This window comes from Pseudorasbora parva, chromosome 7 (assembly GCF_024679245.1).
Source record: "Pseudorasbora parva isolate DD20220531a chromosome 7, ASM2467924v1, whole genome shotgun sequence".
Taxonomy (NCBI): Eukaryota; Metazoa; Chordata; class Actinopteri; order Cypriniformes; family Gobionidae; genus Pseudorasbora; species Pseudorasbora parva.
In genome coordinates, this window is record NC_090178.1 from 6,492,265 (window position 1) to 6,516,827 (window position 24,563).

General features: G+C 38.1%; 1 protein-coding gene across 2 annotated transcripts; it reads left to right on the forward strand.

Annotated features, from left to right (window-relative positions):
- The first annotated feature begins 1,712 nt into the window (after nt 1-1,712).
- On the forward strand, nt 1,713-23,570 carry ptdss1a (phosphatidylserine synthase 1a). Of its 2 annotated transcripts, XR_010906370.1 has the most exons (14): nt 1,713-2,335; nt 7,050-7,141; nt 9,892-9,936; nt 10,136-10,260; nt 10,775-10,933; nt 13,960-14,111; nt 14,206-14,347; nt 18,083-18,195; nt 19,474-19,539; nt 19,956-20,055; nt 20,292-20,360; nt 22,272-22,335; nt 23,203-23,385; nt 23,487-23,570. XR_010906370.1 is itself a non-coding variant. In XM_067447883.1 (13 exons), exons 1-13 carry the CDS (start codon nt 2,157-2,159, stop codon nt 23,295-23,297), a joined length of 1,401 nt encoding a protein of 466 aa, XP_067303984.1. In that variant the 5' UTR covers nt 1,714-2,156; the 3' UTR covers nt 23,298-23,564. The 2 variants fall into 2 exon arrangements, 1 of the variants encoding a protein (XP_067303984.1); XM_067447883.1 differs by having other exon boundaries at nt 1,714-2,335; nt 23,203-23,564.
- Nucleotides 23,571-24,563: the final 993 nt, after the last annotated feature.

The window sequence follows — 24,563 nt, forward strand, 5'->3', positions numbered from 1 at the left end:
TCCTTTTGACATGCATGAGGTCACCATACTATAGAATACCATGTATGTAGTCCAAAACAGATTTAATTTTAACAAAGCCCAGCAAACAACTCGTTGTGGAATGTGCTTATAATACATTGGTGAAAGGCCGCCACTGCAGAAGATCAAGGTTTACTTCATCATTGTAACTTTAGCTCCGCCCACTGGCCTGTTAGTGAGACGACGAGGAGAGAAGAGCAAAACAGGCCTACCAATAACATTACCTTTTAAAGGAGTCTAATGCTAGGAATGTGCCTATTTATTTTCAACTGAATGAAATGTGAATGTCTTAGTTGAGCATTATTTATTTTTATTTGGTACATTTCACTGTGGATTCTTTGGTAAATCAGTCGCAATTGCAGACTTTTAGGATATGGGGCCCTCTCCTACACCAGGCGCAAAACAAGTTTTTTTTTGTGTGCTAGTTTAAGCCCAACGCGGTTATTAAATTCACGTCCAGTGCCACGTTGTTTAAAAAACAAATGCTCTCATGTCCATCTGTTCGGCCATGGGTGTGCTGGTCTCAAAATGAGGTGTTTTCAGATGTATTATTATGGCGCATAGCAGAAAGTTTTAGCACAAATTGACCCGAGAGTTCGAACCTGCCTTTTACAGAACTCGCGCTACCCCTTTTTCCCATCACATATCAGATCGGAAAGGCGTTTTATTTTCAATAAAAATTTATAAAATATGAGAAAAGTGGAAATAAAGTGTCTAACATTTGTTTAATAAAAAAATGTTACAGGTTAGGGGTAGGGAGGGCTTTATTTTCCCAATAAGGTGTCATCCGTTTAATAATTTTAATAAATATCATAATTTACACCACGTTATTATTGCATACCGTTTAATGCACAACACAGGTGCAAATAATATCTACCACTATTTAACTTCTACTATTTAACTAACTAACTAACTAACTACTACTTATTGCAAAGAGTAATAAGAGCATGGGCAACGGAACCATCGTGTGTGTGTGTGTGTGTGTGTGGGACAAGACCCACCCACTTTTTACGACCAATGATACTGGACACTCACTTTTATCGGCTCTAATTCAGCACGTCTTTTTACCTACCCCTAACCGAGAAACACGTATTATTAAACACGTTAGACGCTTTATTTCCCCTTTTCTATTATTTTCTCAATTTTTATTAAAAAAAAAATGCCTTTCCGATCTGATATGTGATGGGAAAAGGGAGTAGAGCGAGTGTGGCAAAAGGAGAATTCGAATCTCTGATGGATTTGCGTCAAAACTTGATGACATGCATCTATACCTTTACTCTATAGCCACGGTAAATAACTCCGTGATTTACGTAATTTTGTCTGACCCAATAAATCGTTTAGTAGACGGCAGTATATTTGTATTTAATGTAAATGGCATCCAACATTACTCCAGTAAAAAAAAAAAAAATCTGACCCCCCCCCCCTCCCACACACACTTTTTATTTGCTTCCGAAGACCATGAATAATAGTATTTGAAAATAGTGCTATGTTTACACTGAGTAAATATTATCTATCACTATTTAAACTTGTAAGGGCTATCGGTAATAAAATATGCTATTTTCACTTAGCTTTCTTACCTTTTTTTTTAACCGGTTGGGTTTATACATAATTGACTCAACATAGCATTACAGTTCAAAATCTAAAATTTTACTTTTAATTCTTTAAGGTATCTTTTTGTTTTGTGCCCCTGTATATAACTTATGAAAAACACAACGCCACGTTTTCCAATACTGCCGTGCAAATGCAAAACACACATATGTGTGACACTCAACACAGAGTGACCTTGAGCGCGTGACAAGCTCGAAGAGCAATGCATTTTGGCCCATGCGGCTTGCCATAGCGGCTGTACGACTGGCACCGCATGCACACCAATGAAAATACACGGATTTTTCTGTTTTCACCCTATGAGTCTGCCATCTTTCTGCTTCGTGCATGCATTACATTGCTCTCTCTGAGCAGCTGATTGTGTACATGCATTTGCCGCGCGCAGGGCCGGAGAGCACACATGCATGGCCGTCATCCGGGTTGCACTCGTGCAGCAGACGCCAGAGAGGGAGAGAGAGAGCTGCTAACATCACGGTAATCAAAGGTGAATCCGGGACAGAGAGACAACACGCCGATCTGCTGATCTCACGTGCATGGCTTCAACGTTCGGCTGTCGGACTCTCAGTAAAGATGATGTGAATTACAGAATGCATTTCCGCATGATCAACGAACAGCAGGTGGAGGACATCACCATCGAGTTCTTCTACAAGCCGCACACCATCACCCTGCTGACATGCACCGTGCTCAGCCTCATGTACTTCGCGTTTACGCGGTGAGTGACGCACAACCCTAAAGCCACAAAAAAAGAGTTACTATAGCAACACGTCATTTCAAATTGAAGTCTGTCTTTTGTGTCTTTTGGTGCATGCGTGTTGTTTTGAGGTCACCTACGTGCGTGTGTGTTTAGAACGTCGACAAAACGATCTTATTACAAAGTGCGCATTTCACTTCCGGGAAAACGGTCGGAAATATTGATGACGTCATCCTGCACTCGGGACTTTTTTATTTTGTTCAATGAAGTGACAGTGTCCACCTCCCTAAAACCACCATTTTCTATAAGCAAGTAGCAAGTCATGGTTAATGTCTGTGATGTAAACAAGAGGCTATATTCGTATTAAAATACTTGTGTCCGCAGGGCATTTAAAGGCTTGACTTGAAATGGACATTGCGAACGTCTTTTCTTCCCTATTGAGACGTATATCCGGCTTCTGGAACAAAAACCACAAAAAGTAGGGCGGGGCTTGATTTTGTCCATCAGAATCATTGTGGTGTGCTATTGGTTGATCCCATGTGAGTGACACGTTGCCCCGCCCTTGGGGCAGTAAATTCATCATCAGAGACGGGAGAGGGAGTTATTCTGATTAAAGAATATGAGGCACATGAATAAAAAAAAAGACAATAATAATGTGCTCAGATAAATAGTTTATAATAAATACTGCAAAATTCCACAAAAAAGAAAAGAATTGTCAATTAACTTTAAAGGTTTTTTTGGCCTTTATATTGTCTTAATGCATATTACTGGTCTTTAACATAACGATTTGCCTGTGCATTTGTATTTATTGATCTATGATGTATTTAAGGCCACACAGGAAGTAGTGATGTGTCGTTCATGAACGATTCGTTCATTTTGAACGAATCTTTATTATGACTCGGGACTACCGAGTTGTCTCAGATAGTGATTCGTTCATTTTGTGTTGACCGCGCATGCGCATTACGCAACATATGGCCTCTGAATCAGCTCTGAATCTCCGAATGATTAGTTCTTTTGAGTCTCGGGTTTGAGTCTTTCGTTCTTGCTGTCAGTCCCATGCTGTGTGTGTGTATATATATGTATATATATATATACACACACACACACACACACACACACACAGTTGATTCAAAATTAGTCTAATTGAATTTGTGATGTTAGACTTGAATAGTCAATATATTTCCCATATTTGTATATGTCTGATATTAACTGAGAATAGTATAAAAAAAAAAATAATAACTACGTGCTTTTTACTAAAAAGGTTGTGAACTAGTGAACTGTAACAGATTCAACCCGGCGCTCTGGTGGAGTTTAAATAGTCTGTAATCGGTGCTCTTGGGAAAGGGAAAAGACGAATGGCAAAAAAGGCAGGTCCAAGGCACTCAGTTAAGTGAAGGATAAGGAAATAATTAAAAAGCCTTTATTTGGTATGGCTTAAATCATTTTAAAATACAAGAGCCAACATGTTTCGACCCAAATTGGTCTTCATCAGGGCAGAGCAACACTAGTTCACAACCCATACCAAATAAAGGTTGTGAACTTGTGTTCTATACGGTGACAAGTCACGTGACAAAAGAACGAACGACTCAAACCCGAGACTCGATCAAAAGAACTAATCTTTTCTGTTTCCGTTATTGAAAGCATAGACTCTATGGGACTAGGAAGAACGAAAGACTCAAACCCGAAAGACTCGTAAGAACAAATCATTTTTGTTTCCGGACCTGTGTCACGCACGGTCCGGGCGGCCCAGCCCCCAGATCTGATCAGAGTCAGACACAGACGAGTCGACAGCTAATGTCTTGAAGAGCTCGAATTCACGAGAGGCGGAGAACAAACGTGATAAATATGAAGTTGCAAGAGAAAGAATGTTTTGGATCAGGAGGTGAGGTGAACTAACAGAGTTAGACTGCAATAGCCTGACCCAACAACTAATCAATTAATTAAACATTTCAGTTTCTTATAATTTGGCTTTGGTTGCAGTACCCTATAGTTTATTTTTATGTAGTTTTAAAATGTAATCAACATTTTCATAAGTACTAGATGTGTTGGGCTATTTAACATGTCATTTTGGTGAAATGAACGAAATGACTCGAAATGACTCGAAAAAAGATTTGTTCATTTTGCTGAACGAGACTCAAAGATCCGAGTCAGTAAAATGATCCGAACTTCCCACTAGTAACAAGAAGATGGTGAATAAATATGGTGAATAAGTCCCGCCTTCTAAATAAAACAACTAATCGATGCAGCTGCCCCGGTTGTTATGGAAACGGGCAGTGGCGTGACGTTACCCCATTTTAAGAAATAGGAGCTGCACTTGGACGCCCGAGAGGCGTTTCAAAGATGGCCACCGAGTAGGGGTGTGAACCTACACTGGTCTCACGGTTCGGTTCGATTACGATTATCATGTCATCGATTCAGTTTCAGTTCTATATCACGATGCATTGGCAGTTCACTGCATCCTCATGTATCAAACAAAACTCAAGTCTGGGCACAGAAGACAACTGGACCATTCATAACAAATACACAAAATACTTCTGAGTGGTCAGGGTCTCTTTACAGTCAAAACTAAATGGTTGTTAAACCACATATGTAAATTTTACTCATCTCAACAGTGGTAAAAAAAATAAACGAGTGAGAGTGTGTTATAGGTTATGTCATGTTATAGCCCGATATGATAGCGCAACTGCAGCACGCATTCCCACTGACTGTTATCGCTTCATCAAGCCAACGCATAAACAACTGCAAATTAAACTGTGCTTAACATACAATCATCTTCATAAAAAGTAAAGAAACTGAATGATCTCACCAGTGCTGTGTCCGTGCTCGCTCATTGCAGTCTTTGAATTTGAAAGTATCTTATGATCAATAAAATGCAGCTCATCTGTTTTGACGTGACATGAACTCCATTAAATTATGAAAAAAAAAATTATGACTTAAAAAGTACAATCATAGATAAATCACAGCTTTGATTTACACACAGCGCGTGTGTTCTCCGGGTCGGGCTTATCAGGTTGTTTATTAAAGCTGAAATGTGCCCAGATGTCTGGTTCCAAATTAGTTGGAGCATTTTTAATTACTCGCACTCACCTTCCTCTTCCTGTATGCTACCGCGACAAAGCACGCACGTGACATTATAATCGGTTATGGTCTATTACTGAACCGATGTCTGCATCGCGATGCATCGAAGAAATTATTAATTTTGACACCCCTACCGCCGAGTAGGGCTGTACGATTAATCGAAAAATAATCTAAACTGAAATTCAGAACCTCTGACCGACTTATTTTTCCAATTTCGGTTATTTCGGTTTTAGTCACGTGACTCCGCCCTGTCAGTCACATCAAGTGCTGTTTGCAGGCACACAGAGAGATGCAAATGGAGTTATCTTTGTTTATTGATGCCCAGAATCACTATAGTAACTGCATGTTTTACCCTTTATACAGGTAAGTTAATTGCCGTTCTTATAGCCTATATGCACTACCACACACAGCACAAGCCAGAAACCAGACCGCTTTCACTTTCTTAGTTTAGACCATCAGATGTGTATAATGTTGAACTAACTCCTGATATATTGTTACAAACGAACACTCAGACAGAAGCTCACACATCACATGAAGATTGCGCTGAGAGGAGCGCAGAAACGAAGTGTCAACGCTGTCCTGTAACTGAAGTAAAGTCACTAAAGTAGCTTAGAAACTCAACCATTATAGGCATATATTTTAATACCTCTGAAGTACAAACCACAGCTTCATAATGAATAGAGACGGTATGAGTAATTCACACACACAATCACACTCTCATTAATGCATATAAATAAAATTTGTAATGTGGGCCTAGTGTGTTAATTTATCTGTATCTGATGATGCAACACGCAGAAATCTGCCCCATAGACAATAACTGCTGAAAGTGAAACGTTTCCTTTAAGTATTTTAAAATCACAAAGAAATGCAATTTTTCATTAGAAAAACAAATTCCACCTTTATTAGTAGAAAATATTTACAGTAAAAACCTTATCAGGAACTTACTCAACCTTATGAGGGCAAAAAAATGGAAAGCAAAAAAAAAAAAAAAATGTTGTTCATTAATCGTAATCGAGGTAATGTTCAATTAATCAAGCTTTTTATTTTTGGTCAAATCGTTACAGCCCTACTGCCGGGTGCAATGACTTGTCTTAATGGGTCTTTTCCGCACTGCAGTTCAGCCAGTTACATGCACATCTGACTCCATTCCAGTGTAGTATACAATGCTCACTTTTCACAATCCAGTTACAAAGAGATGAATAAATCCAATCGTTAAGTTCGCTTAAACTCCGCCCCTGCAATCTTACATTCAGATCTACCTCCTTTTTTGGCATCTCAACATCCAATCTACAAACGACGGACAGAACCAAGTCCCCGATAATCCATTACACATAACATAAATATACAGGATGTCATAATACAGAAGTAAAGACGTGTGGCTGCTTTCATCATGACAGTGAGGGATTTGTTGCAACTGAGCACAGTCAGAATACATGGAATATATTTAGCAAAAACAGAAGTGGTAGTTCTTCTTGTCAGTTCCAGCTAAGGAGAACATTGTCAATGGAAATAACTATTTTTTTCAATAAAATGACATTGAGTTGCATGACAGGTCTGACTGCATGCATTTACTGCTTTTTTAGTGTGTATGGTGAACTGTAAAATCCTCTGTTTGTGCTGGTGTGTTTGAGTGTATGACCACATGTTTCCTTTGCAGAGATGATGGAAACCATGACAATAACCTGTGGGTGGGTCTCATCCTGGTCATCTCGTTTTTCTTGGTCATCAGTGTTCTTGCCTTCCCAAACGGTAAGAGTCTTGAACTCGGGCTGGTATCTGAGAGCTCAAGGGTTTTGGTCAAAAGTGTTTTATGATCATGATCACATGGTTCTGTTCAGGTTCATAACTAAGGCTGCATGATATATTGAAATAAATTGATATCGCAATATGCCTTAGTGTGATCGTGCAGGTTGCGATTGATTCATTTACATGTTAAGTCAATGCAGAGACGCGAATAGGCATTCTGCGGCGCGATTCGCGCGAATGAGGTGGCGCGAATAGCGCAATTCGCGCGAATGAGGCGGCAAGGATCACTCGAATTGAGCGTTTTAAACGCGTGATTCGCGCGAATCGCTCAAGTTGAAAAATTTGAACTTTGGCGGATATTCGCGCCGCGTTAACCAATGAGAAGCCTGCTTACTGCTGTCACGTGTTGAAGTGCCGGATGGGAAATGATGTATGCTAAGCTATGCTAAAAGTGCTACAGTCAGATACAGAGATCGGCTGAATGGATTCAAAAAACGGTAAAACTCAACTGTTTAACTCTAAGGGACTTGGAAAATTAGCCTTTTTTCAAAAAAAAAGTGGAGTGTTCCTTTAACTCTGAAACCGGCAATCAATTGCTGGCAACCTATGAACATAAAACGTTGATAGGTTACGTTTTGAAAAAGAAGAAATTATACAAATTAAAATCAAATGAAGAAGTATTAGTATTGTAATTTTATACTAGATTAAAATTATTTTTAATACATATTTTTTGTTGTACTGTAAAATAGTATTACTACTATATTTTCTTTAATATTTTTATTTAAGAATAATCACAATAAAATCATTATTATAATTTAGTCATTGAATTGGTCATTGAATTATTTTAGTCATTGAATTGTTCAAAAACAGTAGGAATGTGCTAGCCTAATGTCGTCATACTCAGATTCTAGTCAGAATATGAGTGTGATATGGCTCCATTGGGCTTTGATTATGGGGTGTTTCAACTGAACCATTAAAGAAAATGCCTCTGCACTCAATTGGATAAACCTACAACCAATCAGAGCAATGGAGTAAGTGACGTATGTTTAGCGACGCATAGTGGTCAACAGAATCCAATCCTGGAAGAGGTAGAAGAAGAAGATTAGTGTAAACGATCTTTGCCGGTGTTGTAAAAAGAATAAGGATACACTGGTAAGGAGTACTTGCCAACACGATCATCATTTTTGAGAGAAATAGTGAAGGAATGCATATACGAACAAGTTCTCCGTTTAGGATTAGAATGAATTCAACCCAATCGCTCTTTGATGACGTGGATGATTACGTTACTGTTGATCATCTGTCCATCATCGTATAAAACCCGCCCTGACAATTTGATTGGCCCGAACATCTCTGGTTCAAGCATATTTGCTCCACAACAGGTCAAGTCCAGACCGAACTTTTTCAAATGTTGTGGGCGGGGATAAGTTCTGCTGGCAATCAGGCTAGGAATGTGACAAATGAAAACTCAAGTGGAAAGAAAAAAAATAATAATAATAGTGTAGGATTTACTTTGAACCATTGTTTTTACACAAATAATTAGAAGAACTTGTCTGGCTATCACCAGACCAAGCTCAGTTTATATTGAACATTGGTCTGGGGAGTATTTTCTACTGCACAAGAGGCGTGATCAACGAGCATTATTCGAATAACTGTATGCAATTGGATAGTCCTTCAACCAATCAGACCACAAGAGGCGTGATCAACGGGCAACTAGTCCTATCATTTCCAAAGGGGTAATCTAGCACTCGGAAAGCGTTCCACCCACAGGGGCGGCCATCGGTAACCAAGCCACCACCTGCTGAATCCCACTGACTCCCATTCATTTTTGCGTCACCTTGACAGTGAATAACTTTACATCTGAGGCATTTAAAGACTCAATTTGTCCATTGTTTATTTCTAAAGACCTTGCTTAACCTTGTATTTTACACTATCGCCCCGTAGAAGCTGCTTTTGTAAAAAAAATAGGCTAACGATTGCGTCATAACTAGTAGAGAAATTACCGTATAGACAGGAGGAGACGCTCAGAAGCAATCTTTTACTGTCTATGAGGCAGTCGGGGGACGTGGAGACATAATGTCAAGGGAGAAGAATGGGGAGAAGCCCATAGAGAGCCAAAAGCAACGGGACAAAACACTTAAACAACGTGATTCAGATTTCACTTTCCACAACTACTAGAAGACCTACAGCTGTCAGACAGGTTGCACACGTCACATCTACGTCCTCAAGCTCAGTCTGAGCCTGCGCAGTTCGCTCAGCCATCAGGAAGTGAGTGCTTCTAATTGACTTCATTTTTCGCCATTGAAGTCTATGGGATCGCTTTGTCCATTTCTTTTAATGTCTATGATCGTTTCTCTACCGTCATCGTGTTAAACCCGCCAATAGCGCGACAGGTGGATAAGCCAAGTGTAACAGAAGCAGTAGAAATGAATGTACAGGTTTCCAGACTGAGTTGCCGGGTGAAATCAAATCAGCGGCAGATCAGGCTGGGTTTACAGCTAGGTTTGTAGCTTTTAATACGTTTTTCAGCCCTAAAAGTGTTTTCTACCTTTACATTTTTTTTTTTAAATACAGTTGAACTCCCTAACAAAATCACCCAACCTGATCTAGAATTATTCATTATTTCCAAATATAGTTATTCAAGTCCTGTATTGTTTCCACATCACAATATATTTTGCAGAAAAAATGTTGCAATGCCATGTTTTTCCAGTATCATGCAGTCATATTCATAACTCTATTCATAAATCTCTTTTCAGGACCATTCACAAGACCCCATCCAGCAATATGGCGTATAGTGTTCGGTGAGTGTATCGGATGTGTTTGTGACCTTGATGGCCAATTATGAAGCTTAATGATAAACATACACTGTGAGATGATTTCTTAAATGTGAATAAATGATGAGGGCAGAGCTGAGGTCATATTTAAGTGGTTGGATTAGTCGGGTAATGTAATTTTCCACCATCGTGTTTTCTGAAGTGCATGTTTTATGTTGTCATGCAGGGTTGAGTGTGCTGTACTTCCTCTTCCTCGTTTTCATCATCTTCCTGAACTGGGAGCAGGTGAAGTCGGTCATGTACTGGCTGGATCCCAATCTCCGCTATGCCAAACGAGAAGCTGACATCATGGTCAGTGATGTTCAGGGAAATCTCATCTGTGTTTTTGTTTTTTGTTAAAGAAGTAGTTCACCCACAAATTAATATGATGCCATTATGATTAAACTCTAAAAAAGGACAAAATCATTCCCTTTCTGTCAGAGCTAACAGATCAGGGTTATTATAGTTCACTAAATAATAAATTAATATTAATACTAAATCTCTCTCTCTCTCTCTCTCTCTCTCTCTCTCTCTCTCTCTCACATTCATACATATATATATATACACTACAAATAAATATTAAAACAGATTAGTTTAGTACATTTTACAAAAAAACCCATAATACTACTTATTCTGTTTCACATTTGATTCAGTTTTACTTGCCTTTTCTTTGTGATTAACTGTGAAATCTCAAAATATCAACAATGATACTAAAATAAGTCACAAATCTCTAAATGATACACTACGTTCAGTTGAAACATGTTAAACCCGCAATAGCATATTTAAGCGGTCACTGATGTCCGTCTGTTGTTGTGATGATTGACAGGAGTATGCGGTGAACTGTCACGTGATCACATGGGAGCGAATCCTCAGCCACTTTGACATCTTCGCCTTCAGTCATTTCTGGGGTTGGGGCATGAAGGCTCTGCTCATCCGCAGCTACGGCCTGTGCTGGACCATCAGCATCACTTGGGAGCTCACCGAGGTAAACGTCTGCGACTCATGGGATTCCTACTGGTCATATTGTTTTGGTCCATTGCTTAACTTATAGAATGCATCTGATTATAATGAGAGCTATTCAGTTTTGTTGCCTCACGATGATTCGCTGAAGACTATATATGATGATTCACAGCTAATGACGGTTTGATTATGTCTACCAAAATATAAAAGGATTTGTTACATTAAGTTGCTTTTTAAAAGATTTAAGGTTTTATGCATTAATTCGATTACCACCGTTTTTGATAAAACATTTTGTATTAAATCCTAAAACATGGAATCCAGTTATTAATTAAATTGATTATTAAAATTAAATCCAGAAAAAATCAAACAGAAAATATGCAATATAGGGGGGAAAAAATCAATTGGATTTCCCTCATTTATAACTTATGTCATGTCTTTGTTGATTTATATTGCGAGTGATTACGTTTTGCTGTGTCATGCCACTCGTTTGCAGTGATTAGACACTTTTATGATGATGTGAATCATCATACATTATCTTCAAAAGATAATGTATGATGGCTCACAGCTAATGAGATTTTGGAAATGTCAGAGCCTGGCTTCAATTATTGCTCTCCTTTTAGCTTTCAGTGTTTCCCACAGGATTTCGGTCAAACTCTGGTGGGTGGACCTCAGTCCCTCTGGGGTGGTCCGGGGGCATGGCCTCCGTAAGAGAATATGTTAAATTCACTAATTTGGTGAACTTTGAGAGCTCAAAATGAAGAGCTCCAGCCCATATTCAGTGTGGTGCATTGCTTAACTTGTAGCATGCATCTGACTGTAATGAGAGCTATCCAGTTTTGTTCCATTACAATAATTTGATAAAGACAATATATGATGATTCACAGCTAATGTTCACAGCGCACAAAAGTCTGTGGGTTGACTTATACCACAACTTCAAAGGGGACTCCACCCTCTTATAGTGATTAGATATAGTTTCTCAGGCTACATTACACTGTGATAATAATAATAATAGTATATATTATAATATTAGTTCTATGACCGTAATAACCATATATTGTAAAACAAATACACTGAAAAATAAATTAAACTTTCATAATTAGTTCTGCCATAATTTATATACTTGAAAAAGCTTTTATTTAGACTGAAACTTCATTCAAGCTTTTATTTTGGAGGAATACTTGTTTACAAAAGTGTTTCATTACAAATCGAGTAAACTGCAGTACGATAGTTGGTAATCGATCGTTAAAGGGACAGTTCACTTTGAAATTAAATTTTGATATGTTTTAGCTTACCTTATGGGCATCCAAGATGTAGGAGTATTTGTTTCCCCAGTAGTTTCAATTTTGATCATTTTAGGTCAAACCATTTTGTGCCTCACATAATGCAGATCTATGGTCACCACCTCAAAGAGCATACACAGAGAAGTCCAAATTAAACAATCCCCCATCGTAAGTACACACTGATGGCCTAAGACACGAAACGAGCGGTTTGTGTGAGAAAACGAACAGTATTTATATCGTTTTTACCTCTTGTACACCACTACGTCCAACTGATCCAAGAACGCGCGTGTTTCCTGTTGTGACATTCGCACGTTCTGGCTTAAGTCTGCACAAGCGCGGAAAGCGCCGGAAGTGGATCTTTCGCGCGTGTACGTCTCTCATTGTTTACACAAAACAGTTGTCTGTTAATATATCAAAATCTTCTTCCATTGCGATGTCCTGTACGTCTAAATATGTTTAGATCTTCACAGTGAAAGGTAACACTTCCCAAATTTCAGTGTAAACAATGAGAGACGTACACGCGCGAGAGATCCACTTCCGTCGCTTTCCACGCTTGCGCAGACTAAAGCCAGAACGTGCGAATTTCACAACAGGAAACGCACGCACGCCCTTATATCAGTCAGACGTAGTGGTGTACAAGAGGTAAAAACTATATAAATACTGTTCGTTTCGTGTTTTAGGCCATCAGTGTGTACTTACGATGGGGGATTGTTTAATTTGGACTTCTCTGTGTAGGCTCTTTGAGGTGGTGACCATAGATCTGCATTATGTGAGGCACAGACAAGAACGGTTTGACCTAAAATGATCAAAATTGAAACTACTGGGGAAACAAATACTCCTACATCTCGGATGCCCATGAGGTAAGCTAAAACATATAAAAATTTAATTTCAAAGTGAACTGTCCCTTTAGCTATGCAGATGTAAATAACAATGCATAATTGGTGCCCAATACATTCCCAAATGCATGTTAAACTCAGCGCATGCACAGATGGAGTGCACTTCTTTCATTCACTGAACTGAGGCGCTGATCGCACACACTTCTCTGTACGCAGCGCAAACAGACATGCTGTATCCGAAATCGCGTACTGTCTGAGTATGTAGTAGATTTTAATTTGAACGAACTTTGCGACCGTTTAAAAAGTATGTTCTATATAGTATGAATACGTGTATAAATGTAATCTGGATGTACTACATCCGCCATGTTGTCGTTATCATGTGACCTACCAGTGTCACTTCACTGCCATTCATAAATCCTCTACCGTGATCTCATGGGATAGTAAAGTGTCCATCAAATGCGAATTTAAGTAGTGTTTCGCCTACTGTTTATCGAATACTATGAATTCGGACATTCTACTCTGTTGGCGTACTGTTTTTTGCATGCTATATAGTAGAGAATTGTTCAATTTCGGACGCAGCTACAGTCTTTTGGGATTTTATAAGGACACAAAGCCTTATCAAGCTTTCATTATTTGGGCCACATAAATAAATGTATAGGAAACACTGAGCTTTGGTTCAAAACCTAGTTAATTTGGCAATCCCAGAATGCATTGTGAATCACAAATCATCCAAGATGAAGTGAGAATTTATCAATATTTCTCACGTCGTCCTCCATCCTTTTAAGTTGTTTGATACGTGTTTTTATACATATTACTGCATTGCATCAAAGATGTTACTGACAAACACTGTCGAAATCAATGTTGAGTAGAGTCTCTTGAAGAGTGCAAGCGTACAGATGTGCACAATAATACACAGATATAATCTCTCCGTACAGTTGTTCTTCATGCATCTTCTTCCTAATTTTGCGGAGTGCTGGTGGGATCAAGTAATCCTGGATATTTTGCTGTGTAACGGAGGAGGCATCTGGCTGGGGATGACTGTCTGCCGTTTCTTAGAGATGCGCACATATCACTGGGCCAGTATCAAGTAAGAGATCAGATTTTGTTTTTTGTTTTTACTGGATTTTGCAGCATTTACAGTGGCTAGAAATGATGAGTAATTGTGTTCCTCCGCTGCGCAGAGACATCCACAGCACCACAGGCAAGATCAAGCGTGCAGTTTTACAGTTCACGCCTGCCAGCTGGACGTACGTGCGCTGGTTCGACCCCAAGTCTTCCCTGCAGAGGGTGACGGGAGTCTATCTGTTCATGATCATATGGCAGGTTAGAGACTGTTTACCTCTTTATCAGCCAAGGCTGAGAAATAAAATGCATGTCATTTTGGTTCAAAATCTGATTAGTTTAGCAATCTCAGAATAATGCATTGTGAAAAGCATTTAAGATTGAGGATTTAATTAATCAATTACATAATAAGAAATATTGATAAATATGTAAGGGATAATCAATGGCTCGCTGTGCTTTAAATGATTTAGTTACGGTTTTAATACACACCTTCCCTTCCAGCCAATCAGTATTCAGGCACACCATGATATAAAATGTATTATAGAGCATTTAATAAATAGAATTAGGATTTTTTTTATAGTCATCATAAAAAATAACTAGTTTAACTTGCTCATGAACATGGGTCATATGAGTTCTCTAGAGAGAATGGACAATCAGGCTAGAAGTGCTGACTCGTTTCCATGGTGATGAAAGCACGCTCTTCAATCCCTGTTGTGATCTCTTTGCTCCCTATTGAGGGCCCTTTAAATAGTAATTAAATGTCTTTGAAATGGGAATTCGGAGGGGGGAGTCTGTGAGCGGACCCTCCATTTCCACTTCAGAGACTGTGACCGAATTAGTTGACAATTGAAGACTGGGTTTGGTGTCCTGTGAATCTCTGAAGCATAATCTGAACTGCACTATGATTCTTGTTACAAATGTAGCTTTTGTTTGATGGTTTTTAGATCTTTTGCCCTGTTTTAAAGGTAAGATAAAGATGTAAGATTTTTAAAACCACTAGAATGATGTTACATATTTTGTTGACGTGTATTTGCATTATCTCAAATGTTTCTAAGAATGTTTAAATCCACAGAAGTAAGCCATTTTATTGACATCATACCGACATCATACCTGCGTTAGCCTCGATTTCTGGTTTTATTTTGTAGAAACCATGGACACACAAAAGATACTTAAAAGGGATCCCCTGGTGTTGAGACTTGTATGGCTTAATATAACATAAACGATGTCTCTTACTGAAATATGTAGTAGAAAACAAATGAAAGATCTACGTTATTTAAAAAATCGTTTTTATATTTGGACCATGGGCGGCGCCATCTTGTTTGCGTTCTAGGTTGATGACGTAGAATGGTTGCACTCCTCAATCAGCTGGCGTTACCCGCAGGGGCGGAGCCAGACAATGTAAACATTCGGGGCTTAGCCCAAACCTAGGGGGGTCCGGGGGTATACTCCCCCGGGGAGATTTTTTTCCATTTACATCAGCTAAATGCACTATTTTTCAGGCTGTTTGAGATAATAGAATGCCTAAAAATCTATATACTATCTGGAAAAAAAAACAAAACAATTCACCCAGTAGAGCCTACAACCTGTTTGGTATTTAACTGTTCTCCAGCTGTAGTGAATCCAAAACACCAAACATGTTAAGGATAACTCATTTTAACCCCTGGCAAATAAAAAAGGCAACCATTAACTGACTATTTTTAAGTTAGCCTGCATAGGTGAAATTGGAATTTGGTGTAAACATCATTACTAATCTTTAGAGTTCAGTTTGGTTTACTTTGTGCTTAGCTGACAGATTTGATACATCAGAATCCATGACCAATCAGATGTTGTTTTCGGCTGCAAACTTTCGCGGTTGGTTAGTTCTACAAAGGAAATGCCCATATTTGGATTAGACAGCGCTGTGTGAGAGATTGAGAGCTTTATAATGATATCAGGCATGACATGTTTCTGTGAATGGAGACGGCACGGGAGCTCGCGTTAGAATAACTTTGGATGATTTCAGGTAGAAATCTAAAGGCGCACGGCGACCAAATATAATAAAATAACACCCTTAAATGTGTAATGTTGCCTTTTTTTTATTGTGACATGAAAGCTTACATGTTAAGGGAGTAAACTGGCCCAAAATCTCAAAATTGACTTTGTTTTCACCTGTCGTGTCTCACCTTAATAAGTAAAACCTAACGTTAACTCTAGCTAGCCAGCAGTACAGTCATGTAACTCAAGTGTTACAACAACGGATTCACAAACCTGTAACACTTTCGTCTGATGCGGAATCTCTCTCTGGCCGGTGAGGTTTAGTGTTCCTTTTAAAAAAAAATGTGTAGTGTCCATGTTAACTATAGTTCACTACGACGCCGGTGAAATACAAAAGCCCGCCAATCCCTGATGACAACGACGAAGAAGAAGATGTATATTCTTCTTTGTTAGTTTTTATTGGCAGTTGGCATTGGCGAACAAGCTGGGGGTTTTGTGTGCGACGCATTGCCGACCGCCACACACACGGTAAAGGAGCTTTTGTTTAATTTTTTGCCGCTCCAGTCTGAAAGACTGAGAGGAAATGAAACTTTTTTTTTTTTTTTTAACTAAAAGATTCGGGGCTTTTGACAAAACATTCGGGGCTTAAGCCCCATTAGCCACCCCCCCGCTCCGCCCCTGGTTACCCGTAGCTATTTTTACCACAACGCTACTCGAAAATTGTTTCAGAGTTAAACAAAACCATTGAATTGCTTTGTAATTGTACTTAAAACACACTCAAACATGCATGTGCACACAAACTCACCTACACAAGTCACAAACAGATCGGCGGCCGGGCACACACACCTGACAGACTGCGCTGTCTCAATCGAGATGTTGGGCTGCTCAGGCTCCACGACAGGGGCTGAATCTGAAATCGACCCCCAATTCACCGAGCTTGTGCTTAAACTTTAATGCACAAACCAATCCCATGCATCATCACCAAAACATCCTGCCTCTCTTCCTCACGTTACCCTATCCCATCATCCTACCTAGATAGTTCCCTCTGCTGGATACATTAGGCATTACAGTTAATCTAATGCATATCAACAGTCTAGATATCAACACAGGGAATAGTGACTGAGGGTTATGTATGCGCGCACGCAGTGCGTGTGTGTGTGTGTTCGCACCGATCTGTTGGGGTGTGTGTGAGTCTGTGAGAGAGAGAGTTTGTGTGCACATGTGTGTTTTAAGTACAATTACAAAGCAATTCATTGGTTTTGTTTAACTCTGAAACAATTTTCGAGTTGCGTTGTGGTAAAAATAGCTACGGGTAACGCCAGCTGATTGAGGAGTGCAACCATTCTACGTCATCAACCTAAAACGCAAACAAAATGGGGCCGCCCATGGTCCAAATATAAAATCGTTTTTTTTAAATAACGTAAATCTTTCATGGGTTTTCTACTACATATTTCAGTAAGAGACATCTTTTATGTTATATTAAGCCATACAAGTCTCAACACCAGGGGATTCCTTTAATATATGATGTGCTTTATTAGACACAGAAAACCAATCATTGTTATGCAGCTCAACACAGTTAAATCTGGTTTTGATGATTTACTGTGTACCGTTTTACCATGCCTAATATCGATCTAGCTCTTACTGCAGTGTGAACAAGTGTCTCATAACAGTGGCCGAGCGAACGCACAGAGTAGCATTATAACATCACTTTCAACACACTCAAATAATGTATCTAATATGATAAAACAGCGCTGCGTAACCACACACACACACATGAGCGGAAGAAGCGGAATCGTTCGTCTGCGGCAGAATAAAAGATCCACGAAATCAAGACGTCATCAAGCTAAGCCTTTGTTTTGAACAAGCGACCGCTGGTAGTAGATCAGGTTAGAAACGACAGCACCTTAGAAACAGAATGACTGCAGGATGTAATGCGCAAACAATGTTTTTTTTGTTTACTTTGTTTTATCAGACTTTCAATGGCACATTACGAAATCTCTGTCTCTATTTATCTCTATCAAGCTGACAGAGCTGAACACGTTCTTCCTGAAGCACATCTTTGTGTTCCCAGCATGCCACGCTCTCAGCTGGTGCAGAATTCTGTTCATCGGTATCATCACTGCCCCCACCGTACGGTAGGTACATATATAACAATATATAAAACTTATTTAACTATATATAGCTAAATGTCAATCCCAACTCATTTTAAAAGTCTGATGTATTTTAGAGTAAAACAAGAAAACATTATAATAATAAATATAAAATAATAAAAATAATTGATTAAATCATATAACGTGTATACATAAAACATGTATGTATGTTTGTTCCATTTGAGCCATGGGACATAACTGCCATTTCACAGTTTATAGTGAGCAGTGCGTCAAAACAACAGAATTTCAGAGGATCATTTATGATCTTTCAGCGCTACTTCCTCTAATATTTTTATCTAGAGCCATACATGCTTCATTTAAGCCCATTCTGCTCCGTGCGCATTGTTTCTCTCTCGCTGGCTAAAGATGTAAAGCACCACATTAAGAGCCGCAGATGATGCGGTTATTTTAACGTCAGTAGCAGAAACACGGTGAGCAGAACAATAGATACTTTTGCTAAAACGCTGCAGAGAATGCAGCAAATACAAATATTTTTATTGATCATACGCATGACTCTCGGGCCCAATCTTTAGTGACTACTTTGATTGTTTAGGATTTTTCTTTTACAAAGTAAAGTACTGTGGATTGGAAATGGAAATGTATCTCTTGGAACTTTAATTGAATACTTGTAAATTATTTTTATTACTATTATTATTTTATTATTTATTAAAAAAAAAATATTTATATTGGATTTTTTTGTAATTTTACAATAAGGTCTCATTTGTTAACATTAGTTCATGTATTAATTAACAATAAATAAAAATTAGCAATATATTTGTTATTGTAATAATCATTGTTAGTAAAAATCCAGCCATTCATTGATTTTTTTTTTCATGTTAGTTCACAATGCATTAATTAATATTAACAAATGCAACTTTTAATTTTATTAATGGTTTAGTTAATGTTGAATTTAACAATAACTAATATTAATAAATGCTGAATAGTTAGTCCAAATGAACTAATAAAACCCTAATGTAAAGTTTTGCTGTTTTTTATTTCATTTATTTTTTTGTTATTAAAATAATCGAAATAGCACTAAAAAGATGGAATTATTTAATTTCTTTACCTTGATGTCATGTGACCTTTAAGTGATATCAGAGTATGTGAATGTGTTGTTGTTAAAGTAAATGTTTTTTTCCTGGGAATCACTCTTCTAAAACAATACTTTTGGAAAAGCATGCACTATTGAATTGTGTGCAGTAAGACCCAGAATGACTTTGATTATTCATGTTCACCGATGCATTTCTCTGGTCCGCTCTACAGGCAGTATTATGCGTACCTCACGGACACGCAGTGCAAACGGGTCGGGACACAATGCTGGGTGTTTGGGTGAGTTTAAACCAGTTAAAATGACATGAGTGTGATGCTGCTGCTCATGTGATCCACTGTAATGGAGCTTGTCATCAGTAACACGTTCAGCGAGCATCGATGTTCATGCATGTCCCACCAGTGTTTGAGGTGAAAGGCTCGCATGCTTTTCATTCAGATGAACTTGCTCGCATGCCAAACGTTTAACCACAAACCCGCATGAATGCTTGTGTTCCGCTGCAGCGCTTTGGTGGGCTTTGCTGCACTATTGAAATTTGCGTTTTCTCAGATATAATACTGTGACCTAGATTGTGTGCAGTTCAAGTTATCTTGTCGCAAACATTTGGGTTAGATCATCTAGACTTCTCCTAACGCCTTTCAGCTTCACGTTGCGCAACCAAGGCCTAGTAGAAACGCTCTCGTCTTCTTTCCCACAGGGCAATAGCCTTCCTGGAGGCGTTAGCGTGCATTAAATTCGGACAAGACCTGTTTTCCAAGACGCAAATTCTCTATGTGATTTTGTGGCTCTTGTGTTTGGTGAGTTCCTGCACTTTTTGTCATCACTTTGAGCTTTTCGTAGCATCAGTATGACTGTTTGATTTCTACTCATTCAGCTTAAATGCCTATTTTTGGCATCTGTGGGAGGAGAGTTCCTGAAAATAGTCTTTTCGGGAAGTGTTTTTGTGTAAGCACAAAAGATGCTGATGTGTAATTGATGGAGTCTTTGTCTCTCTGTCTCTCTCTCGCTCTCTCGCTCTCTCTCTCGTCTGAAGGCTTTCATCACATTCCTGTGTCTGTATGGGATGGTCTGGTATGCTGAAAACTACGGGCCCAGAGAGAAGGTGAGTCAAGGCTTTGTCATTTATTTACTTGTTCCTGAAAAAAAAAACAAAGGACGCACAAATAAAGCATATTGTGACCAAGGGGCTGTCAAGCTTGCAAAGGGTAAAAAGAGGAGTGGAGGAGTCCATATGACTTCATCTTCCTCTTCACCGAAGCTCTCACGTCTTGTGCACACAGGCATACATTCAGACTCTGGCTCTTAAAGGGTTATTTCACCCCAAAATGAAAATTATCAAGCCATCCTAGGTGTATATGACTTTCTTCTTTCAGACGAACACAGAGTTGTATTAAAATATATCATGCTCAAGCTTTATAATGGTAGTGAATAGTAAATGAGATTTTGAAGCCCTAAAAGGTACATCCATCCATTTTTTTAAAAATCCATACGACTCTAGTGGGTTAATAAAGCCTTCTAAAGCAAAGCGATGGGTTTTTGTAAGAATATCCAAATGTATAACTTTATAAACTATAGTCACTGGTTTCTGGTAATGGCCGCATGCGTTTCTAGTTCACACCAGTTCAAAGATCCACTCGGCCAACTTTTACTCAAGTTACTGTAGTAAACGCTGCACAAAGCTATCACTCTTTACAATGTCTGACACATAACTAAATGAATATGATTAGCCTTTTGCTTGACTGTTACAACATCTATTAATGTGTTGCTAATGTTAACAAACCATGTTCCCGTTCGCCATCACAGTCTGCCTTAAAAAATCAGCATCCTCAGAAACGCTTTAAACATCCTAGAACATCAGTGGAGAAAGGCACATAGTTCATAATAACATAACATTGTAATATACATAATATACATAATAATGTATAAATGTACCCGATTTTTCATATCAACAGAAAAATATACCGGGATAACCTGGCTTGGCTTGAGACTCCTCTGCTTCAGAGCAGTTAATGATATGCTAAAGCCCGCTCACACGTTGACTGGATTGTTTATGACGTGTTTGTTACATCGAGAACAGGAGTGATTTCAAACTGCAGTTTTAAGGAGAAAATACTCCGCAATAGTGTTGACTTATGACTTTGCACATGGTTTGTCTTAAAGCATATTAAAAACAGCACATAGACATATATTAACTACATTAGGGTGACCAAATTTTGATTACCAAAAGCCAGGACACTCGGCCTGGCAATGAGATACTCAAATGACACTCGAAGTTTACTCAAAGATTGCTTATTATTTTCAATACATTTAAAGTGTGCCCCCTCTGTATGGATAGAACATTTTTATATTTGGGCTAGGACAGGACTTGAAAACATGATTGTTTGGTCACCCTAAACTACATTAAAAACTGGATTTTCACCACAGGGGGTCTTTAAGATCTTGTCTAAGGTCTTGGGGTCTTGTTTAACACAATTGTTTTTATACAACTGAAGTCAATTTATACTTAAAACAAGAAAAAAAATCTACCACTTGAGTCACAAAAATTTAAATTAAGATATTTTTCCTAAATAATTTTGCATCTCCAGTAAATGTATCTTGATTTTATGAGTAGGAGACGCTGCACAAGAGCGTTAAACACCTGTCTAGCGTGTTTATATTGAAAAAGTAATGGAAAAGCAGCACAGTGGAATGGAATAACATGTTCTGTGTGAACGGCACTTGCTTCTTATAAGCACTTATTAGCTTATTTCATTGTATTTTTGTGATTGTCTTTAGTTTCATTCGGAAAGAACGTCTCATTTTGAGTCCTAGATGCTTGGAATGACGTGACAGAATTTTCACTATTGCATGTATTATTCTTCATATTGTTTCTTCCCTGCTTTCATCAGTTGTGACCTCAAACCCTGTTGCTTTTAAATGTAAAATGAAAAACTGATGTTAACAGTAGGCTATACAAGCAGTGCTAAAGTGAAAGAGTTTTGTCATCAAAATAATTTTGTTTTGCCCTCCATAGAGCTTCTCGGAGTGTGAGGACAGCTTTTACAATGATCCGTGTGACAGCATGTCTGAATGCAAAGGTAAAAACAAAATCATTCTCACTATGCAGCAGAACAGCGGCACGTTGATTACCAGGATGTGATGTTAATGACCGCTTCCAGACCGAGTCTAACCTGTAGTGTTGTGACCTCTTGTGGAGAACAAGCAAAAGACACATTGGTAATAAGTTCTGAGACGAGGCAACGCCTTTAATACCAGACAGAGTACTGTATATTAGATATTATCTTATTTATATATATATATATATATATATATATATATATATATATATATATATATATATATATATATATATATATATATATATATATATATAAAGATAATATCTATATTATAAAAGGTCAAGCTTATTGGCAAGTGTATTAGATCATGCTGGCAGGGTTATCATCATTAACTAAAACTATTAAAAACATGAAATAATGCTGAAATAAGTCTGTATAATTGAAAATTAATCTATACAAAAATTATATGTTGCCTCAGCAATAAACTGAAACAAGTTTAGGTTGAAACACTAAAATTTGGAAATCAATAAATAAAAATGAAATGAAACCTAAATAGCAATTATTCATATATTTTTTTTAAACAGAAAACTAAAATGACAAAAACTTAGTAAAAAGTAAACTTAAAAAAACTTGAAAACTGAAAACATGAATAAAGTGCAAACATTATTAATAAAACTAAAATAAAACTGCATCCAGGTAGTCAATGTATCGTTTACATGCTATGCACCGTATGCAATTCTCAATATATCCAGTTGAGTTTTTCTAAATGTGCATGCATTATACTTGCTATACATTTTGCTTCTGTGCATGAACGCAAACATTCCTGCTTCATCGTTTCAAATCAAATTATTATGTAATGTGTTATGTAATGCAATTGTGCTGTAGGAGAGTTTGAGATGGATGGCACAACTTCCTCTTCTACCAGGAAACGGAGAGACTCCGAACCATCATACAGAACCTTCAACGGGGTGGAGAAATAAGTCCGTCTGTTTTCCTCAGACGGGAACGTTTGCACATGTATTACTCCTGTTAATGGAGGGAACATCGGATGACTGTGATTTATGAATGGTGAGACCGTCTCAGGTTTAGTCCGAACATTTCAGAAGTCAGAGCGGTTTGCAATGCTGCGAAACACTTTGAATAGGCAATACTGTGTGTCCGGTGTTTAGACGGCGAGCTCACTTTACCTGTTGAACTGCAGAGACTGGTTAACCACGTTAGATCCCGAGCAGTGCTGTGCATCACCGTGTTCTCGTAAGTGTTCTCGCATGCGTGACTCGTAAGTGTTGCTGCTTGTCACTGTATTTTATGTTTTCAACGGTGTATTATATGCTAGCAATTTCCAATTATGTTATTCATATCATAATGTGTCTACAAATGATGTAAGATCAAGTCAACATGAAATACAAATTTACCCTTTATTTTTACTTTCTTAAAACGCGTTCCTGGTCTTACTGTGCATGTTTCACTGGTGCATGTTTAAATAAAACATTCAAATGTAAATGTAAAGTTTGGGGATGGTAAGATTTTATGTTTTTGAAAGTCTCTTTTGCCCGCCAAGGCTGCATTTCTTTGATTAAATAAACACAGTAAAATCAGTCATACTTTTAAATATTATTACCATTTTAAAATGAGCGTTTTCTGTATTATATATTTTAAAATGTAATTTATTCCTGTGATCAAAGCTGTATTTTCAGCATCATTACTCCAGTCTTTAGTGTCACACGATCCTTCAGAAATCATTCTGATAGGATTATTTGCTGCTCAAGAAACATTTGATTATCAATGTTGAAAACCGTTGTGCTGCTTCAAATTTATGTGGATTTTTTTATAAATGTTTTTTTTTCCAGTATTTTTTTAACAGAACGTTCAAAAGAACCGCATATATTTGTTTATGAATTATAACGTTATCAATGATTTACTGTCATTTTGATCAGTTTAATGCATCCTTGCAGTATTCGTTTCTTTAAAAAAAAAAATCTTACAGACCCCAAACTTCTAAACAGTAGTGTATGTCAGATTACAGAAGCCAGATGATTTCATGGCCAGTCCTCTGTCCAGACTGACTAAACGAGTTGAATGTTACTAGGTTAAGCTGCTTTGACGGAATCAGGTGCACTGGCCTGGTCTCATAGAAGCACAAAGGTTTTAGCACTTTTGGTGGCTTCACTTGATGTTTTAGCGTGTGTCGTTTTGTTTTTAGTGTTTCTGCTTCTCCAGTGACGTTCTACAGCTGCTGTCGTTTT